This window comes from Oncorhynchus mykiss, chromosome 2, assembly GCF_013265735.2.
Source record: "Oncorhynchus mykiss isolate Arlee chromosome 2, USDA_OmykA_1.1, whole genome shotgun sequence".
Lineage (NCBI taxonomy): Eukaryota > Metazoa > Chordata > Actinopteri > Salmoniformes > Salmonidae > Oncorhynchus > Oncorhynchus mykiss.
In genome coordinates this window covers 102,128,793-102,148,011 of record NC_048566.1, presented here as the reverse complement: position 1 = coordinate 102,148,011, position 19,219 = coordinate 102,128,793, and the positions used below count along the sequence as shown (strand labels likewise).

The following is a 19,219-nucleotide window of genomic DNA, read 5'->3' as shown; positions in this document are numbered from 1 at the left end:
GTTCTCTTTGAAGTAGAAAGAGGAATCTATATAAGTTTAAATATTAGACATGTGTAAGCATAATTAAGGCTGAGGCCATGTGAGTGTACAAAGCTAGATCAACATCGGATTAACCATTAGACATGTAAGAAACAGAACGTAAGCTAAATCTGTATGGATGAGGCAAGGTAGACCAACAAGGTGTGACTGGTCTGAGCCATATCTGATCTTGGACATGCACATGGGTTAATCATACATAGATAACATTGGCCTGAACTTGTGAAGACCTTTGGACAGGAACTTTAGCTAATCAGTTATATGCACCAGTAGGAGTGTGCATGTTACGCCACCAATATAATCTATACCCCAATGTCTGAGCCAAGAAGAGAATGGAAACTAAGCAAGACAACAGATTAATAAAGTGGAGTGACGATGTTAAAAGGATATCAACAAGATTCCTTTTTCTATGGCTTCAGGCTTTTATTTTGAAAAATGAGCGTGAAGGATCACATTGCGTAAGTGGAGAGGTGGGGGCTCTCAAAGTGAGTTGGTGCGCAATTGAGTAAACAGGCCATTGTTCCTCCCGCTGTTATGGAAAAATCTACACACTCGGTTGATATATTATCGAATATATATTTTAAAAACTACCTGAGGAGTGATTATAAAAAACGTTTGACATGTTTCTGTGGACATTATGAAGACTATTTGGAATTTCCGTCTGCGTTGTCGTGACCGCTCTTTCCTGTGGATTTCTGAACATAACGCAACAAACAAACGTCGGTATTTTGGGTATAAAAATAATCTTTATGGAACAAAAGGAACATTTGCTGTGTAACTGGGAGTCTCGTGAGTGAAAACCGAAGATCATCAAAGATCATCAAAGGTAAACGGTTAATTAGATTGCTTTTCTGATTTTCGTGACCAAGCTTCCTGATGCTTAGTGTACATAATGCTATGCTAGGCTATCGATAAACTTACACAAACGCTTGGATTGCTTTCGCTGTAAAGCATAATTTCAAAATCTGAGACGACAGGGTGACTAACAAAAGGCTAAGCTGTGTTTCAAAATATTGCACTTGTGATTTCATGAATATGAATATTTTCTAGTAATATTATTTGACTGTTGCGCTATGCTATTCAGCGGTTTCAGACGGAAAGTATCCCGCTACAGGTTTTGGTAGCGTCAAGAAAATAAGTAAAAAATAGATAAGTAGAAAAATGTAAAATAAAAGTAACATAATTCAACAGCAGCAGTAAAATAACAATAGCGAGGTTATATACAGGGGGTACCAGTACAGAGTCAATGTGCAGGGACACCGGTTAGTCGAGGTAATTGAGGTAATATGTACATGTAGGTAGCATTAAAATGACCATGTATAGATAATGAACAGAGAGTAGCAACAGCATGAAAGAAGGGTCTGGGTAACCCTTTGATTAGCTGTTCAGGGTAGAAGCTGTTAATAACACATTTTTTTTTTACTTCTTAAATAATTGTTGGCTTGTAAGTAAGCATTTCAATGTAAGGTCTGCACATGTGACAAATAACATTTGATTTGAAATTAGACAAACTTTTATGCCTGTTTGCTTCTAAAAATGTGTGCACAGACTCCAACCAGGCAGTGTTGCAGCGTGAAGTGGGATAGGCTATATAGGATTCATAGTTTTTTTGACATTGTGCGATTACTTTACCAGCTAGGAAACAAAACAGCAGAAATACTTTATTTTACTATAAATGTGATCATACTTGACTTATTATTTGCAAACGAGAGTAAAATGCTCGCACTGTGGAGCCCTTATGTGGTCTTGACGTGCATAGGGAAATAAACATCTTACACACCAACATCTACCCACATTTTGCAGGTGGCGGGTGTTCTTTTTAAGTCCTAAACATATTCTATTCTTATTTAAAATAAACGTGACCCAAAAATAATCCCAAAACGGTCATTTTAGATTATGTAGAAATGCAGGAAACAAGCTTTAGATGCCCAGAAAATTCTAAGGGAAGACCTTCAGAAGCCCTGCCAGGTTATGTCCACCCCACTTCTAAAACCAAAGTTGCACCCCTGAGCATGACAATGGTTGGCTGGAACAGGCAACTTACTTCGCATTGATGCACTAGCACCACACTATGATGGCAAAAGTGTTCAGAGTTTGCCGTCCAGTATGCACTCTTCTTTGTAATTCACTTGACTGAAAATATCTACATCACTCTTTAAAGAACTATGCACTAAGGATCATTGGTGGAACTTTTAGTAAACATCCCTGACTAGGAGTTTTTTCAATGCTACTCTAGTTACTTTAATGAAAAATACACTCACTGAGTCCTCTGTCCTTCTCATTCAGATCTCCATCATTCTTCTTGGTGCAGCGAAAGCTTCTGAACAGGAGGTAGAGGTGACTGAACACGATGAGGGGCGGAGGGAGGATTGGACGGTCATGGAAGATCATAATCAGCTGATATCTCTGGAACTTCCAGATCTGGTTGGAGATGGCCTTCACCTCCATAAAAGTGTTGCTGTGGGAGAGGAGGTACAGGTCAGTAGAGTTATAGCTAACCCTGACTCTAACTAATCCTAACCCTGGCCCTAACTAACACTAACCTTGGCGCTAACTAACCCTGACCCTAACTTAACTTAACCCTGACCCTAACTAACCCTGACTAACACTAACTCTGACCCTAACTCTACCTAACCTTGCAAGATGGGGGGGAATAAGACAGATGTCTTATTTTAGATACTATTTGAAGAGGTTTTTGACGATGGCCAGAGACGAGCGACCCACGTGACTAAACAGTGAGCTGTGACTCACTGGTCTGATAACTCAGGCTTGTAAAAGTGGAAGTTAGCTCAAATTTTTTGCAACTTTTTGTCTGGTTCTCATATGCACGCTATTTGCATGCTAGGCCCCCACTAGAGAGGTAAACAAGCCAAGCTAAAGATAGGCTAGCTATTCTAGCGAACTAAAACTGTGGGAAGAAAAACTCTGGACCTTTTCTGAAACGGTGATCGAGACGACACTGCCACATTGTAATGACCAATTTCGGGATTTAATTGAAATAGGAGCAACTTGAAGCATTTCAAGCCTTTGTGTGAGGGGAGGATGTATAGCTAGCTAATTATAGTCTTCAAGAAGCTAGGAAAACAGTCACAGTGGTGTCCCCGCTAAAGGCTGCAAAGGACAGAGGACCACATCCGTGAGGCAATAGCTCTGGGTCTCAGAGCGGTGGTTGTGGAGGAAGACAAAAACACTATATGGGAGGGTTCATGCAACTTTGTCTTCAGAAGTCCAGAGAGCTGGTTGGGGAAGACATTTTACATTTACATTTTAGGCATTTAGCAGATGCTCTTATCCAGAGAGACTTAGTGCATTTATCTTGATAGGATCGGACCCGTTTTTAGAATGTTCTCCTAAAATGACATACAAATGCATATTATTGATACCATGGCTTTCCATACCAACCATACCATGGTTTTCACACATTAGATCTGGTAAAAGATATTCCAAAGAAAAAAACATACATTTAATTTTTTTAATAACCATCTTTGAAATGCAAGAGAAAGGACACAATGTATTATTCCAGTTAAGGGGCAATTTAGATTTTGGCCACTAGATGGCAGTAGTGTGCGCGCAAAGTTTTAGACTGATGCAATGAACCATTATATGTATGTTCAAAATGTTGTATCAAGACTGCCCAAATGTGCTTAATTGGTTTATTAATAAATGTTCATAACTGTGCACCTTCCTCAAACAATAACATGGTATTATTTCACTATAATAGCGACTGTAAATTGGACAGTGCAGTTAGATGAACACTTACACTTACTTACTTACAACCTCATGCTAATCGCATTAGCCTATGTCAGCTCAACCATCCAGCCGGGGGACACCGATCCCGTAGAGGTTTTAAGATAGCTAGGTGGGACAACCACATATCACAGTCATAGTAAGTACATTTTTCCTCAAAGTAGCTATCAGCAGAGTCCGTGCTAGTAGACAGCGAGTTAGTCTCAGTCCTATACAGTTCTAAAATCATTTGAATCTTTGTGGATGAAGTCCATATGTCCTATCTACCTAAACCTTAATTTGATCTATGTCAGGTCCTGACCTTAGTTCCTTTTTTTATGTCTCTATTTTAGGTTGGTCAGGTTGTGAGTTGGGGTGGGCATTCTATGTTTGTATTTCTATGTGTTTGGCCCGTATTGGTTCCCAATCAGAGGCAGCTGTCAATCGTTGTCTCTGATTGAGAACCAAACTTAGGTAGCCTGTTCCCACCTGTGTTTGTGGGTAGTTGTTTTCTGTCTCTGTCCCTGACAGGACTGTTTTGTTTGTTCCGTTTTGATATTTTTGTTCTAGTGTTCAGTGTAATTAAAAGATAATGAAAACGTACCACGCTGCACCTTGGTCCTCTCCTTCTTCCACCTACGATGATCAATGCAATCTACCTACGGTACAATGACCTAGAACTGTACTTTGACAGTAAAGAATGGCACTGAGATGGATACATGTAATGTCAGAATGGAAATTATGGTGACGGTTGCAACAGTGAATTATTGATTGAAAGTTTTGTATCTGTATAAATGTAAGAAGTGTTTGTTTGCATGAGGTATTCGCATGATAGGCCTATAAGACATTGATTAACCTAAATAAAGTGATATAACTGCATCAGAAATGACTGGGGACAGGCAGCATGAGGGCTGAAAGAGGCATTAGAGAAAGTACTTTGGGAACCCCACACGTAACATTGTCTTATGCTAGAACTGCTACTGTAGCATAGTATTCAAATATATTGTTACCAACTATACATGTATTCTGAGTGAGGATGGGAATTACAAGTCTATAGCCTACTTTTTATCACAGTCTGCACTCTAACAATAGTATCTTTCTGTAGAGGTCACAACTCAAAATGATATTGGTCACATGAGTCGAATACAACAAGAGTAGACTTTACAGTGGAATGCTTCCTTACGAGCCCATGGGCAACAGTGTAGCATTAAAAAGTAAGACAAATATAAAAAATAAACAAGTAAAACCATTAAAAAAAATAACATGGCTATATAGAGGAAGTACCAGGTAATAACATGGCTATATACAAGGCATACCAGGTAATAACATGGCTATACACAAGGAGAACCAGGTAATAACATGGCTATATACAGGGAGTACCAGGTAATAACATGGTTATATACAAGGAGTACCAGGTAATAACATGGTTATATACAGGGAGTACCAGGTAATAACATGGCTATATAGAGGAAGTACCAGGTAATAACATGGCTATATACAAGGCATACCAGGTAATAACATGGCTATATACAAGGCATACCAGGTAATAACATGGCTATACACAAGGAGAACCAGGTAATAACATGGCTATATACAGGGAGTACCAGGTAATAAAATTGTTATATACAGGGAGTACCAGGTAATAACATGTTTATATACAGGGAGTACCAGGTAATAACATGGCTATACACAAGGAGAACCAGGTAATAACATGTCTATATACAAGGAGAACCAGGTAATAACATGTCTATATACAAGGAGTACCAGGTAATAACATGGCTATATACAGGGAGTACCAGGTAATAACATGGCTATATACAGGGAGTCCCAGGTAATAACATGGCTATATACAGGGAGTACCAGGTAATAACATGGCTATATACATGGAGTAACAGGTAATAACATGGCTATATACAGGGAGTACCAGGTAATAACATGGCTATATACAGGGAGTACCAGGTAATAACATGGCTATATACAGGGAGTACCAGGTAATAACATGGCTATATACAGGGAGTACCCGGTAATAAGATGGCTATATACAGGGAGTACCAGGTAATAACATGGCTATATACATGGAGTACCAGGTAATAACATGGCTATATACAGGGAGTACCAGGTAATAACATGGCTATATACAGGGAGTCCCAGGTAATAACATGGCTATATACAGGGAGTACCAGGTAATAACATGGCTATACACAAGGAGTACCAGTACTAAGTCAATCTGCAGAGGTACGAGGTAATTGAGGTAATACAGTACGTGGGTAGGGCTATAAAAGACTAGTCAATAAGGAACACAATAAGCAGAGCAGCATGTGTGAGTGTGTGTGGCATTAATATGAGTGTTTCTGTGTGTGTGTGTGTGTGTGTGTGTGTGTGAGCACAGTCGTGGCAAAAGGTTTTGAGAATGACACAAATATTAATTTCCACAAAGTTTGCTGCTTCAGTGTCTTTAGATATTTTTGTCAATGATACTATGGAATACTGAAGTATAATTACAAGCATTTCATAAGTGTCAAAGGCTTTTATTGACAATTACATGAAGTTGATGCAAAGAGTCAATATTTGCAGTGTTGACCCTTCTATTTCAAGACCTCTGCAATCCGCCCTGGCATGCTGTCAATTAACTTCTGGGCCACATCCTGACTGATGGCAGCCCATTCTAGCATAATCAATGCTTGGAGTTTGTCAGAATTTGTGGGTTTTGTTTGTCCACCAGCCTCTTGAGGATTGACCACAAGTTCTTAATGGGATTAAGTTCTGGTTAGTTTCCTGGCCATGAACCCAAAATATAAATGTTTTGTTCCCTGAGCCATTTAGTTATCACTTTTGCCTTATGGCAAGGTGCTCCATCATGCTGGAAAATGCATTGTTCGTCACCAAATTGTTTCTGGATGGTTGGGAGAAGTTGCTCTCAGAGGATGTGTTTTCATGGCTGTGTTCTTTTTTCCGGATGCCCCAAACAATCGGAAAGGGTATTCATCAGAGAAAATGACTTTACCCCAGTCCTCAGCAGTCCAATCCCTGTGCCTTTTGCAGAATATCAGTCTGTCCCCAATGTTTTTGCTGGAGAGAAGTGGCTTCTTTGCTGCCCTTCTTGACACCAGGCCATCCTCCAAAAGTCTTCGACCTCACTGTGCATGCAGATGCACTCACACCTGCCTGCTGCCATTCCTGAGCAAGCTCTGTACTGGTGGTGCCCCGATCCTGCAGCTGAATCAACTTTAGGAGACGGTCCTGGCGCTTGCTGGACTTTCTTGGGCGCCCTGAATCCTTCTTCACAACAATTGCACCGCTCTCCTTGAAGTTCTTGATGATCTGATAAATGGTTGATTTAGGTGCAATCTTACTGGCAGCAATATCCTTGCCCTTTTGTGCAAATGTAACCATGATTGACAGAAGAAGAACAATGATTCCAAGCACCACCCTCCTTTTGAAGCTTCCAGTCTGTTATTCGAACTCAATCAGCATGATCTCCAGCGTTGTCCTCATCAACAGTGTTAACGCGAGAATCTCTGACATGATGTCAGCTGGTCCTTTTGTGGCAGGGCTGAAATGCAGTGGAAGTGTTTTTGGGGGATTCAGTTCATTTGCATGGCAAAGAGGGACTTTGCAATTAATCTGTTCACTCTTCATAACATATATATATTTTTTTGTACCTTTATTTAACTAGGCAAGTCAGTTAAGAACAAATTCTTATTTTCAATTACGGCCTAGGAACAGTGGGTTAACTGCCAGTTCAGGGGCAGAACGACAGATTTGTACCTTGTCAGCTCGGGGATTTGAACTTGTAACCTTCCGGTTACTAGTCCACCGCTCTAACCACTAGGCTACCCTGCCACCCCTGGAGTATATGCAAATTGCCATCAAACAACTGAGGCAACAGACTTTGTGAAAATTTATATTTGTGTCATTTTCAAAACTTTTGGCCACGACTGTAGAAGGTGTGTGTTGGAGTGCGGTGTAGTATGTGTGAGTGGGTAGAGTCTAGTGAGTGCAAGGGAGTCGGTGCTATACAATTAAGATTAATTAATTAATTAATAAGGGTGGTCAATGTAAATAGACCGGGTGGTCTATACTACTGTACTCAATCCCTTTAATTTCTTTGCGTCTCCCAGTATCGTTCCTCACAGAATGCTGACACAAATATTGGAGGCATCGGGGAGTTTCGTTTTTTGTTTAGCTGGTGATGTCGGGTCCGGGTGCCGCTGCCAAAGGAACCGGGGCTACCACAGCTGGCTCGTCAGGCTTCCACACCTTAGCTGGCTCAAGAGGTTCCCTTGCCTCGGTTGGCTCGACAGGCTCCCACCCCAAGTCATGCCTCAGCCAGCTCGTCGGGGTCCCACACCTCAGCCGGCTCGTTGAGCTCCCACGCCTCAGCTGGGAGCTGTTTGGACCATGATAGGTCCTTAGCGATGTGGACACCAAGGAAATTGAAACTTTCAACCCTCTCTACTACAGCCCCTTGGTCGTGTTCGGCCCTCCGTTTCCTGTAGTCCACAATTAGTTCCTTTGTCTTACTAATGTTGGGGGAGAGGTTGTTGTCCTGGCTCCACACTGCCAGGTCTTTGACCTCCTCCTCCCTGTAGGCGGTCTCATCGTCGTCAGTGATCAGGCCTGCTACTATTGTGTCGCCAGCGAACTTGATGATGGGGCTGGAACTGTATGAGGCCAAGCAGTCATGGGTATACAGGGAATGCAGGAGGGAACTTAGGACGCACCCTTTGGTACTTCATGAAAACGGAAGTGACCGCTACTGGACGGTTGTCATTCAGTTCAGTTACCTCCATTTCTTGGGCACATGGATGATAGCGGACATCTTGAAGCAGGTGGATATAGTGGCCTGAGCTAGGGAGAGATTGAAAATGTCAGAGAATATAACAACCATCTGGTCTGCTCTAAGGGCATGGCTAGAGATGCCAACCGGCTAAAACATTTGAATTACTTCCATACGTCCTCAGTGGAGACTTTTAGTGTGTACCCCACGTTGTCATCGTCGGCAGCTCGGGGTCATTGTGCTGCCCCCTCGGCAGCTCGGGGTCATTGTGCTGCATCCATGGCAGCTCGGGGTCATTGTGCTGTCTCCTCGGCAGCTCGGGGTCATTGTGCTGTCTCCTCGGCAGCTCAGGGTCATTGTGCTCGAATCATGAGAAAAAGGTGTTCAGCTCTTCCGCAAGAGTGGCATTGGTGACCGTGATGTGGCTGGAATTATTTTTTAACCCGTGATCGTGAGGAGCCCCTGTCATATACACCTTGTGTCTGACCAGTTGAATTGCTCCTCCAGTTTCTCTCTATACTTGTGTTTCGCCATCTTGATCTGTCTGCGTAAGTCAGATTTGTACTGTTTAACCAAACTATTGGACTTGCCATAGAAAAGGTGTTGGATACTTATTGACTCAAGACACTTCAGCTTAATTTTTGATATTCATTTAAAAAATGTTCTACAAACAAAATTCCACTTTGACCTTATGGGTCATTCAACAACATAGTACCCTCCAATCTCATCACTAAGCTAAGGACCCTGGTACTGCACACTCCCCTCTGCAACTGGATTCTGGACTTCCTGCCGGGCCGCCACCAGTTGGTAAGGTTAAGCAACAACACATCTACCATGCTGATCTTCAACACAGGGGCCCCTCAGGGGTGAGTGCTTAGTCTCCTCCTGTTCTCCCTGTTCACCAATGACTACGTGGCCAAGCACGACTCCAACACCATCAATTATGTTTGCTGACGACACGACTGTGGTAGGCCTGATCACCTACAACGATGAGACAGCCTATAGGGAGGTGATCAGAGACCTGGCAGTGTGGTGCCAGGACAACAACCTCTCCGTCAGCGTGAGGAAGACGAAGGAGCTGATTGTGTACTACAGGAAAAGGAGGGCTGAGCATGCCCCAATTATCATCAATAGGGCTGTAGTGGAGAGGGTCGAGAGCTTCAAGTTTCTCGGTATCCACATCACTAAGGACCTATCATTGTGAAGAGTGCATGACAATATATACATTTATTTTTAATTTCACCTTTATTTAACCAGGTAGGCAAGTTGAGAACAAGTTCTCATTTACAATTGCGACCTGGCCAAGATAAAGCAAAGCAATTCGACACATACAATGACACAGAGTTACACATGGAGTAAAACAAACATACAGTCAATAATACAGTATAAACAAGTCTATATACGATGTGAGCAAATGAGGTGAGATAAGGGAGGTAAAGGCAAAAAAAGGCCATGGTGGCAAAGTAAATACAATATAGCAAGTAAAACACTGGAATGGTAGATTTACAGTGGAAGAATGTGCAAAGTAGAAATAAAACATCTTCTCAGGAGGCTGAAAAATGTGGCATGATCCTCAAAAAGTTCTACAGTTGCACCATCGAGAGAATCTTGACTGGTTGCATCACCGCTTGGTATGGAAACTGCTTGAATCTGACCGAAAAGCGCTAAAGAGGGTAATGTGTAAAGCCCAGTAAATCACTGGGGCCGAGCTTCCTGTCATCCGGTACCTCTATAACAGGCAGTTTCAGAGGAAGCCATTAAGAAGTGGGACTGCTGAACAGTTAATCAAATTGCTACCCGGACTATTTGCATTAACCCCTTATTTTTTAGCTAGCAGCAGGCAACCTGGTCACAAAATTAAATAGTTTACATTGATGAGCTTTGGATGTTTTCACTCACAAGACTCCCAGTTACATAGCACATGTTCCTTTTTTCCCAAAATATTATTTTTGTACCCGAAATAACTCTGTTAGTTCTTCACGTTTGGCTGAGAATTCGACCGGAAATTGCGGTCATGGCATAATATCGACAGAAACATGGCAAACGTTGTTTATAATCAATCCTCAAGGTGTTTTTCAAATATCTATTCGATAATATATTCACCGGGACAGCTGTATTTTCAGTAGGAACGGGAGGAAAAATAGCTACCTCTGTCTATTACGCAAGAATTACTCTGAGAGCCCTCAGCCGGACACTTTGTTTACGCTCATTCTTCAACATAAAGGCGTGAAACTAGGTCAAAAGGATGTGGACACCTTGGGGAGTACGTAGAAAAAGGAATCTGGCTGATAGCCCATTCACTGCTCAATAGGGACGCATAGGAACGCAGAGCTTTCAAAACATGAGTCAATATTTTTACAGTTCTGGAAACTTTAGAGTGTTTTCTATCCTAAGCTGTCAATTATATGCATATTCTATCATCTTGTCTTGACAAAATAGCCCGTTTACTTTGGGAACGTTATTTTTCCAAAAATGAAAATAGTGCCCCCTAGTTTCATTACTCTTCGTTGTGGGCTTGTCAGTAAGGCAAGGTCTACACCTATTTTATTCGGCGCATTTGACAAATAAAACAATATTTAGCTTTGATTTTTTTTGTTCATGCATTGACAAAATTGGGGGCAGTGGGAAACTTGCCAGAAGTGAACATGGGTAGTACAATAGTAGCTAGCTAGAATGCATGGGTAATTCACATCATTGCCCTACTATTTAATTAAACAGAGGACATCCAAGAAGGAAAATGTGTAACTTCATTGCAGTAAGGAAATGTTCAATCTATAATTAGCTAACTAATTAAACTAACATGTATAACTAAAACATACATTTTATTAGCTAGCCAATTTCAAGTTGTTAGCAAGCAAGCTAAAGTTATTAGCTGTCTGGCTTTCTATGGGCTTAACAATGCAAGCTAAAATTAGCTATGCTAGCTAACATTAGTACCTACTTACTAGTCAAAGGACGGTAACGTTTAACAGGTGGCAGTTGTCTAATGTCACTCATTTTAGTGTAGACAGGTTTTTATAACGTTTTGAAAATGATGATTTATGTGCCTTATTCATGATCTTAGCAACAAACGATGTCCGAACTTAGAAGGTTTGCTTTAGCTAGCAAGCTACTGTGTTTGCTTATCCCGGAAGGGCTGGCTGAAGCAGAAGGGCTGGGGCGGTCCTATGTAAAATAATAGATCATGATTCGTTCAATTCAAATCGGGGCTATCCAACCAGCGTAGGGTGTAGCCTTGAAGTCTGAGGCCACAGCCCCTTCATTATCGATGCTTCGTGCCAACACATCAAAGCTGCCTTTCCAGACTCTCAAGTCAGAAAGACTGGTGTCAGCCAGACTAGGGACTCTGCTGTTCTAGCACCAAGGGAAGCAGGTTCCACCATTTGGGTGCAAGGACATAGAAGAGTTTTGACTGGGTTGACTAGCTAACCAACTAACCTCCGCAAAACAAAGATAGGTGTAGATGTGGCAACCTCATGAGAGTTTTCTAAAGACAAAGTTATCTGTAGGGTGTGTAGGTGTGGTGTAGTTGTGGCCATCTCATGAGAGTTTCCTAAAGACAAAGTTATCTGTAGGGCGTGAGTTTCTGCTGTTGTTTACATGGAAGAAACAAGCCTACATCCCTGAGGTCAGACACAGTAAGTACTAATAACTTGTGTCCAACGTTTGTACTAATCTCGGAACCCAGAGTCAAATATTTCCTGCGCCAGCTAGCTAGCTGTCACAAGAGACTAGTTGTCAACATGGCAATGTAAAAATGTTCCTGTTTATGTCAACTTACTTGAAGACAGCAATCAACAGGTTGACCAGCAGGATGTTGGCCACCAGTAAATAACAGGCCATGATGGCCGGGGTCAGCCAGGCTCCAGGGATACACGGAGGCAGCTTCTTACCATCCTCATCGTACAGGTTCTCACCACACGGCGCTAGGAGGTTAGCGGAAGAAGAACAAGAATGCTTTAGTATTCAAAATAACACTCTCCACATTGCCACTTTGAAAATAAACAACTTATTGAAGAATACTCACGGTTGATTTCCATTGCATAGACTTGAAGCAGTTCCAGAAATAAGGAAATAAAGACAGAGAGGCAGAATAAAAGGCATGAATACAAAGACAACAACATACTTATGTCATGGTCAAGACCAGGTGCACGTGAGGTCAAAGACTGTCCTGTGCTGCTGGGAGACCAGGTGAAGTCAAAGACTGTCCTGTGCTGCTGGGAGACCAGGTGAAGTCAAAGACTGTCCTAAGCCGCTGAAAGACCAGGTGAAGACAAAGACTGTCCTAAGCTGCTGAAAGACCAGGTGAAGACAAAGACTGTCCTGTGCTGCTGAAAGACCAGGTGAAGTCAAAGACTGTCCTAAGCCGCTGAAAGACCAGGTGAAGACAAAGACTGTCCTGTGCTGCTGGGAGACCAGTGAAGACAAAGACTGTCCTGTGCTGCTGGGAGACCAGGTGAAGACAAAGACTGTCCTGTGCTGCTGAAAGACCAGGTGAAGACAAAGACTGTCCTAAGCTGCTGGGAGACCAGGTGAATACAAAGACTGTCCTGTGCTGTTGGGAGATCAGATGAAGACAAAGAATGTCCTGTGCTGCTGGGAGACCAGGTGAAGACAAAGACTGTCATGTGCTGCTGGGAGACCAGGTGAAGTCAAAGACTGTCCTGTTCTGCTGAGAGACCAGGTGAAGTCAAAGACTGTCCTAAGCCGCTGAAAGACCAGTAAAGACAAAGACTGTCCTGTGCTACTGGGAGATCAGGTAGAGTCAAAAACACATTATGGATAAATACAGGACAGATCAAAACATGGGCAAACAGGACAGATCATCTGCCCGTGAAACAGGAAACAGAATCTTACTATAAATCTGAGTCTTACGGTCGATCGAGTCAGCAAACACCTCTCCATAGATCATCCAGTAGGGCATGTAGAAGATGTTCCTGGCCAAACGCCATGTTGGCTCCTCATCAGGGTGCAAGATGGCCTGCCGCGACACCCCGAAACTCATCAACACCACCAACATGATTATCACGAAGTACAGCATGTCGATCATCTACAGAACATAGAACACAGCATGTTAATCATTCTAATATAGAACATAGAACACAGCATGTTAATCATTCTAATATAGAACACAGCATGTTAATCATTCTAATATAGAACACAGCATGTTAATCATTCTAATATACAACACAGCATGTTAATCATTCTAATATACAACACAGCATGTTAATCGTTCTAATATACAACACAGCATGTTAATCATTATAATATACAACACAGCATGTTAATCATTCTAATATAGAACACAGCATGTTAATCATTCTAATATACAACACAGCATGTTAATCTTTCTAACATAGAACATAGAACACAGCATGTCAGTAATTCTAATATAGAACATAGAACACAGCATGTCAGTAATTCTAATATAGAACATAGAACACAGCATGTTAATAATTCTAATATAGAACATAGAACAAAGCATGTTAATAATTCTAATATAGAACAAAGAACACAGCATGTTAATCATTCTAATATAGAACATGGTACACAGCATGTTAATCATTATAATTTGGAACATAGAATGTCAGTCATCTGGAATAAATTATTTGTAATTAAGCCAATGGGATGCCATTATTTGTTTTGTTTCTAACATGTCCTCAACATTTGGAGCAGTACCCTCCTCCTCTTCCTCCTCTGGTATCTTCAGAGGTAGTAGGCCTCAAGACAAGCAGACTGAGTATCTTCTGTATGGGGGGCTAACCCCCTGTAACCTGTGCTGTATGACACACTACTTTTTGATTGGGGAATATTAGTGATGTAAGATGAGGAGAAAGCAGCTGGATGAAGTTATAAAACCACCATAGTAATAATCTTTCAGGATTTATTGTGGTTTTATCCTCTATAATATTTCATGTATGTAATGTTGTCTCTGGAGCAGCCTACTAACTTTGAAATATCAAACAAAAATCAATCAATCAATGATGTTACCATTTTCCCAATCATCATGACATAGGGTCCCAGGTACTTGTTGACCCCGAAGATGTCGAGCACCCTGATGTACCAGAAGATGATGTCTATGCAGTAGATGACACGTCCGATGCCCAGGAGGGGTTCGTTCTGCAGCCTCAGCAGAAGGCCAACCAGGAAGGTGGAGATGGCTGCCAGGTCAGTGATGTTCCAGACCTCTTGCAGCCATACGTTGATCTTCTGCTTCAGCTTCCCAGGCTCTGACATTAGGATCTATGGGTCAAGGTCAAAGTTAGTAACCCAGGCTCAGACATCAGGATCTAAGGGTCAAATTCAAAGTAAGGCTCTGACATCAGGATCTATGGGTCAAGGTCAAAGTTAGTAATCCCAGCTCTGACATCAGGATCTATGGGTTAAGGTCGAAGTTAGTAAGTAAGCCTTGTCAGAGCCAGAACCGGGCATGGGGTAGGATGTCCTATTTCTGTAGCGAAGCATCTTGATGTACACTACACCCTGTCTGACTTCAGGGTCGATGAAGGAAGTACAAAGCATCAATCAATGCTCACATACAGTACAGCTGCATCTGAAATAGCCTATTACCTATAACGTATTTATATAGGAGGTAAGATGGTATATAGTGCACTATAGATGCAATATTGTTGGGAATATTTTATTTTCAGTTGAGAATGAATTCCCCAAGCTTACTTGAATTTGACGTTGAACTTAAACTTAAACTACTAATTTACCTGTCTGACTTTCTCGAAGCCGAGCGTTAGGATGTAGGCAATGACGGTCCACTCCTGGATGGACGGCCATCGCTCCATCTTCACCAGGATTATGTAGTTATACAGCATCAGGTAGCCCAGGTAGGAGATCTAACAGAGAAATAGATAAACCACATAACATAACACAACATGCCGCTAGACATCAGGTAGCCCAGGTAGGAGATCTAACAGAGAAATAGATAGACCACATGACATAACACAACATGCCGCTAGACATCAGGTAGCCCAGGTAGGAGATCTAACAGAGAAATAGATAAACCACATAACATAACACAACATGCCGCTAGACATCAGGTAGCCCAGGTAGGAGATCTAACAGAGAAATAGATAGACCACATAACATAACACAACATGCCGCTAGACATCAGGTAGCCCAGGTAGGTCTGTTTAGTGTTTTATTAGGATCAGGTAGGAGGTCTGTTTAGTGTTTTATTAGAATCAGGTAGGAGGTCAGTTTAGTGTTTTATTTGGATCAGGATCCGGGTTGGCACCCCCCCCCCCCTGGGTTGTGCCGCGGCGGAGATCTTGGTGGGCTAAACTCAGCCTTGTCTCCGGATGGTAAGTTGGTGGTTGAAGATATCCCTCTAGTGGTGTGGCGGCTGTGCTTTGGCAAAGTGGGTGGGGTTATATCCTTCCTGTTTGGCCCTGTCCTGGGGTGTCCTCGGTTGGGCCACAGTGTCTCCTGACCCCTCCTGTCTCAGCATCCAGTATTTATGCTCCAGTAGTTTGTGTCGGGGGGCTAGGGTCCGTTTGTTATATCTGGAGTACTTATCCTGTCCTATTCGGTGTCCTGTGTAAATTTAAGTGTGCTCTCTCTAATTCTCTCTCTCTTTCTTTCTTTCTCTCTCTCGGAGGACCTGAGCCCTAGGACCATGCCTCTAGACTACCTGACATGATGACTCCTTGCTGTCCCCAGTCCACCTGGCCGTGCTGTTGCTCCAGTTTCAACTGTTCTGCCTTATTATTATTGGACAATGCTGGTCATTTATGAACATTTGAACATCTTGGCCATGTTCTGTTATAATCTCCACCCGGCATAGCCAGAAGAGGACTGGCCACCCCTCATAGCCTGGTTCCTCTCTAGGTTTCTTCCTAGGTTTTGGCCTTTCTAGGGAGTTTTTCCTAGCCACCGTGCTTCTACACCTGCATTGCTTGCTGTTTGGGGTTTTAGGCTGGGTTTCCGTACAGCACTTTGAGATATCAGCTGATATACGAAGGGCTATATAAATACATTTGATTTGATTTGATCAGGTAGGAGGTCTGTTTAGTGTTTTATTAGGATCAGGTAGGAGGTCAGTTTAGTGTTTTATTAGGATCAGGTAGGAGGTCTGTTTAATGTTTTATTAGGATCAGGTAGGAGGTCTGTTTAGTGTTTTATTAGGATCAGGTAGGAGGTCTGTTTAGTGTTTTATTAGGATCAGGTAGGAGGTCTGTTTAGTGTTTTATTAGGATCAGGTAGGAGGTCTGTATACTCTTTTATTACTTTAGTGATACTTACGGTGTTGAACCAGAACTTGGTGAACGGGGCATCATAGAACTCATAGATCCTCCGTCCAATGGGCTTCCTCCTGACATTACTGCTGCCCTCCTCTTCATCCCCCTTCCTTGACACAACGTCATCCTGAAACAATAAATTGATCAATCAACCAATAAATCAATCAATACAAAATAACACCAGGAATCACTGGTACTAGGGGCCTATCTGTTACTCTGTTATTATCGGCCTATCGGCCCACCTGTTACACTGTTATTATCGGCCTACCTGTTACTATCAAATCAAATCAAATGTTATTGGTTGCATACACATGGTTAGCAGATGTTAATGCGAGTGTAGCAAAATGCTTGTGCTTCTAGTTCCGACTGTGCAGTAGTATGTAACAAGTAATCTAAAAATTTCACAACAAATACCTTACAAGTGTAAAGGAATGATTAAGAATATGTACATATAAATATATGGATGAGCGATGGCCGAACGGCATAGGCAAGATGCAGTAGATGGTATAGAGTACAGTATATATACATATGAGATGAGTAATGTAGGGTATGTAAACATTATATAAAGTGACATTGTTTAAGTGACTAGAGAACTTTATTACATCCAATTATTTAATTATTAAAGTGGCTAGAGATTGAGTGTGTATGTTGGCAGAAGCCACTCAATGTTAGTGATGGCTGTTTAACAGTCTGATGGCTTTGAGATAGAAGCTGTTTTTCAGTCTCTCGGTCCCAGCTTTGATGCACCTGTACTGACCTCGCCTTCTGGATGATAGCGGGGTGAACAGGCAGTGGCTCGGGTGGTTGTTGTCCTTGATGATCTTTTTGGCCTTCCTGTGACATCGGGTGGTGTAGGTGTCCTGGAGGGCAGGTAGTTTGCCCCCGGTGATGCATTGTGCAGACCTCACTACCCTCTGGAGAGCCTTACGGTTGTGGGCGGAGCAGTTACCGTACCACGCTGTGATACAGCCCGACAGGATGCTCTCTATTGTGCATCTGTAAAGGTTTGAGTGCTTTTGTTGACAAGCTAAATTTCTTCAGCCTCCTGAGGTTTGAGAGGCGCTGTTGTGCCTTCTTCACCATGCTGTCTGTGTGGGTGGACCAATTCAGTTTGTCCGTGATATGTAAGCCGAGGAACTTAAAACTTACTACCCTCTCCACTACTGTCCCGTCGATGTGGATAGGGGTGTGCTCCCTCTGCTGTTTCCAGAAGTCCACAGTCATCTCCTTTATTTTGTTGACGTTGAGTGTGAGGTTATTTTCCTGACACCACACTCCGAGGGCCCTCACCTCCCTGTAGGCTGTCTGCTTGTTGTTGGGAATCAAGCCTACCACTGTAGTGTCGTCTGCAAACTTGATGATTGAGTTGGAGGCGTGCATGGCCATGGGTGAACAGGGAGTACAGGAGAGGGCTGAGAACACACCCTTGTTGGGCCAAAGTGTTGAGGATCAGCGGGGTGGAGATGTTTCCTACCCTCACCACCTGGGGGGCGGCCCGTCAAAGTCCAGGATCCAGTTGCACAGGGTGGGGTTGAGACCCAGGGTCTCGAGCTTAATGGCAAGTTTGGAGGGTACTATGGTGTTAAATGCTGAGCAGATGGATTAGGGAGGTGTGCAGTGTGGTTGTGATTGCGTTCGTCTGTCGACCTATTGGGGCGGTAAGCAAATTGGAATGGGGCTAGGGTGTCAGGTAGTGTGGAGGTGATATGATCCTTGACGAGTCTCTCAAAGCACTTCATGATGACGGAAGTGAGTGCTACGTCCCGTAGTCGTTTTGGCTCAGTTACCTTAGCTTTCTTGGGAACAGGAACAATGTTGGCCCTCTTGAAGCATGTTAGAACAGCTGTTGACCCTGCCACATATGTCTCATGTCTGGTCCGTGGAATTGAGACTCTACTTTGTCTCTATACTGAAGCTTAGCTTGATTGATTGCCTTGCGGAGGGAATAGCTACACTGTTTGTATTTGGTCATGTTTCCGGTCGCCTTGCCATGATTAAAAGCCATGGTACGCGCTTTCAGTTTTGCGCGAATGCTGCCATCAATCCACGGTTTCTGGTTGGGGAATGTTTTAATGGTCACCGTGGGTACCACATTGCTGATGCACTTGCTAATAAACTCGCTCACCGAATCAGCGTATTCATCAATGTTATTGTCTGAGGCAATCTGGAACATATCCCAGTCCACTTGATCGAAGCGATCTTGAAGCGGGGAATCGGATTGGTCAGACCAGTGTTGAACAGACCTGAGCACAGGCATTTCCTGTTTTAGTTTCTGTCTATAGGCTGAGAGCAACAAAAGGGAGTTGTGGTCAGATTTGCCGAAAGGAGGACGAGGAAGGGCTTTGTATGTATCTCGGAAATTAGAGTAGCAATGATCCAGGGTGTTGGACAAAAGGACTTGAGTTCCTGTATGTTGCTATGATCACAT

At 42.7% G+C, this 19,219-nt stretch overlaps 1 protein-coding gene across 1 annotated transcript in view; it reads right to left on the bottom strand.

The window, feature by feature from the left end:
• The window catches only part of LOC110502669 (transient receptor potential cation channel subfamily M member 1), a 129,784-nt gene that overhangs the window by 19,810 nt on the left and 90,755 nt on the right, over positions 1-19,219 (bottom strand). The window contains 7 exon segments of the mRNA XM_036934561.1: positions 2,298-2,494; positions 12,324-12,468; positions 12,570-12,590; positions 13,418-13,592; positions 14,534-14,785; positions 15,259-15,387; positions 16,796-16,918. Coding sequence (XP_036790456.1) covers positions 2,298-2,494; positions 12,324-12,468; positions 12,570-12,590; positions 13,418-13,592; positions 14,534-14,785; positions 15,259-15,387; positions 16,796-16,918 — 1,042 coding nt within the window.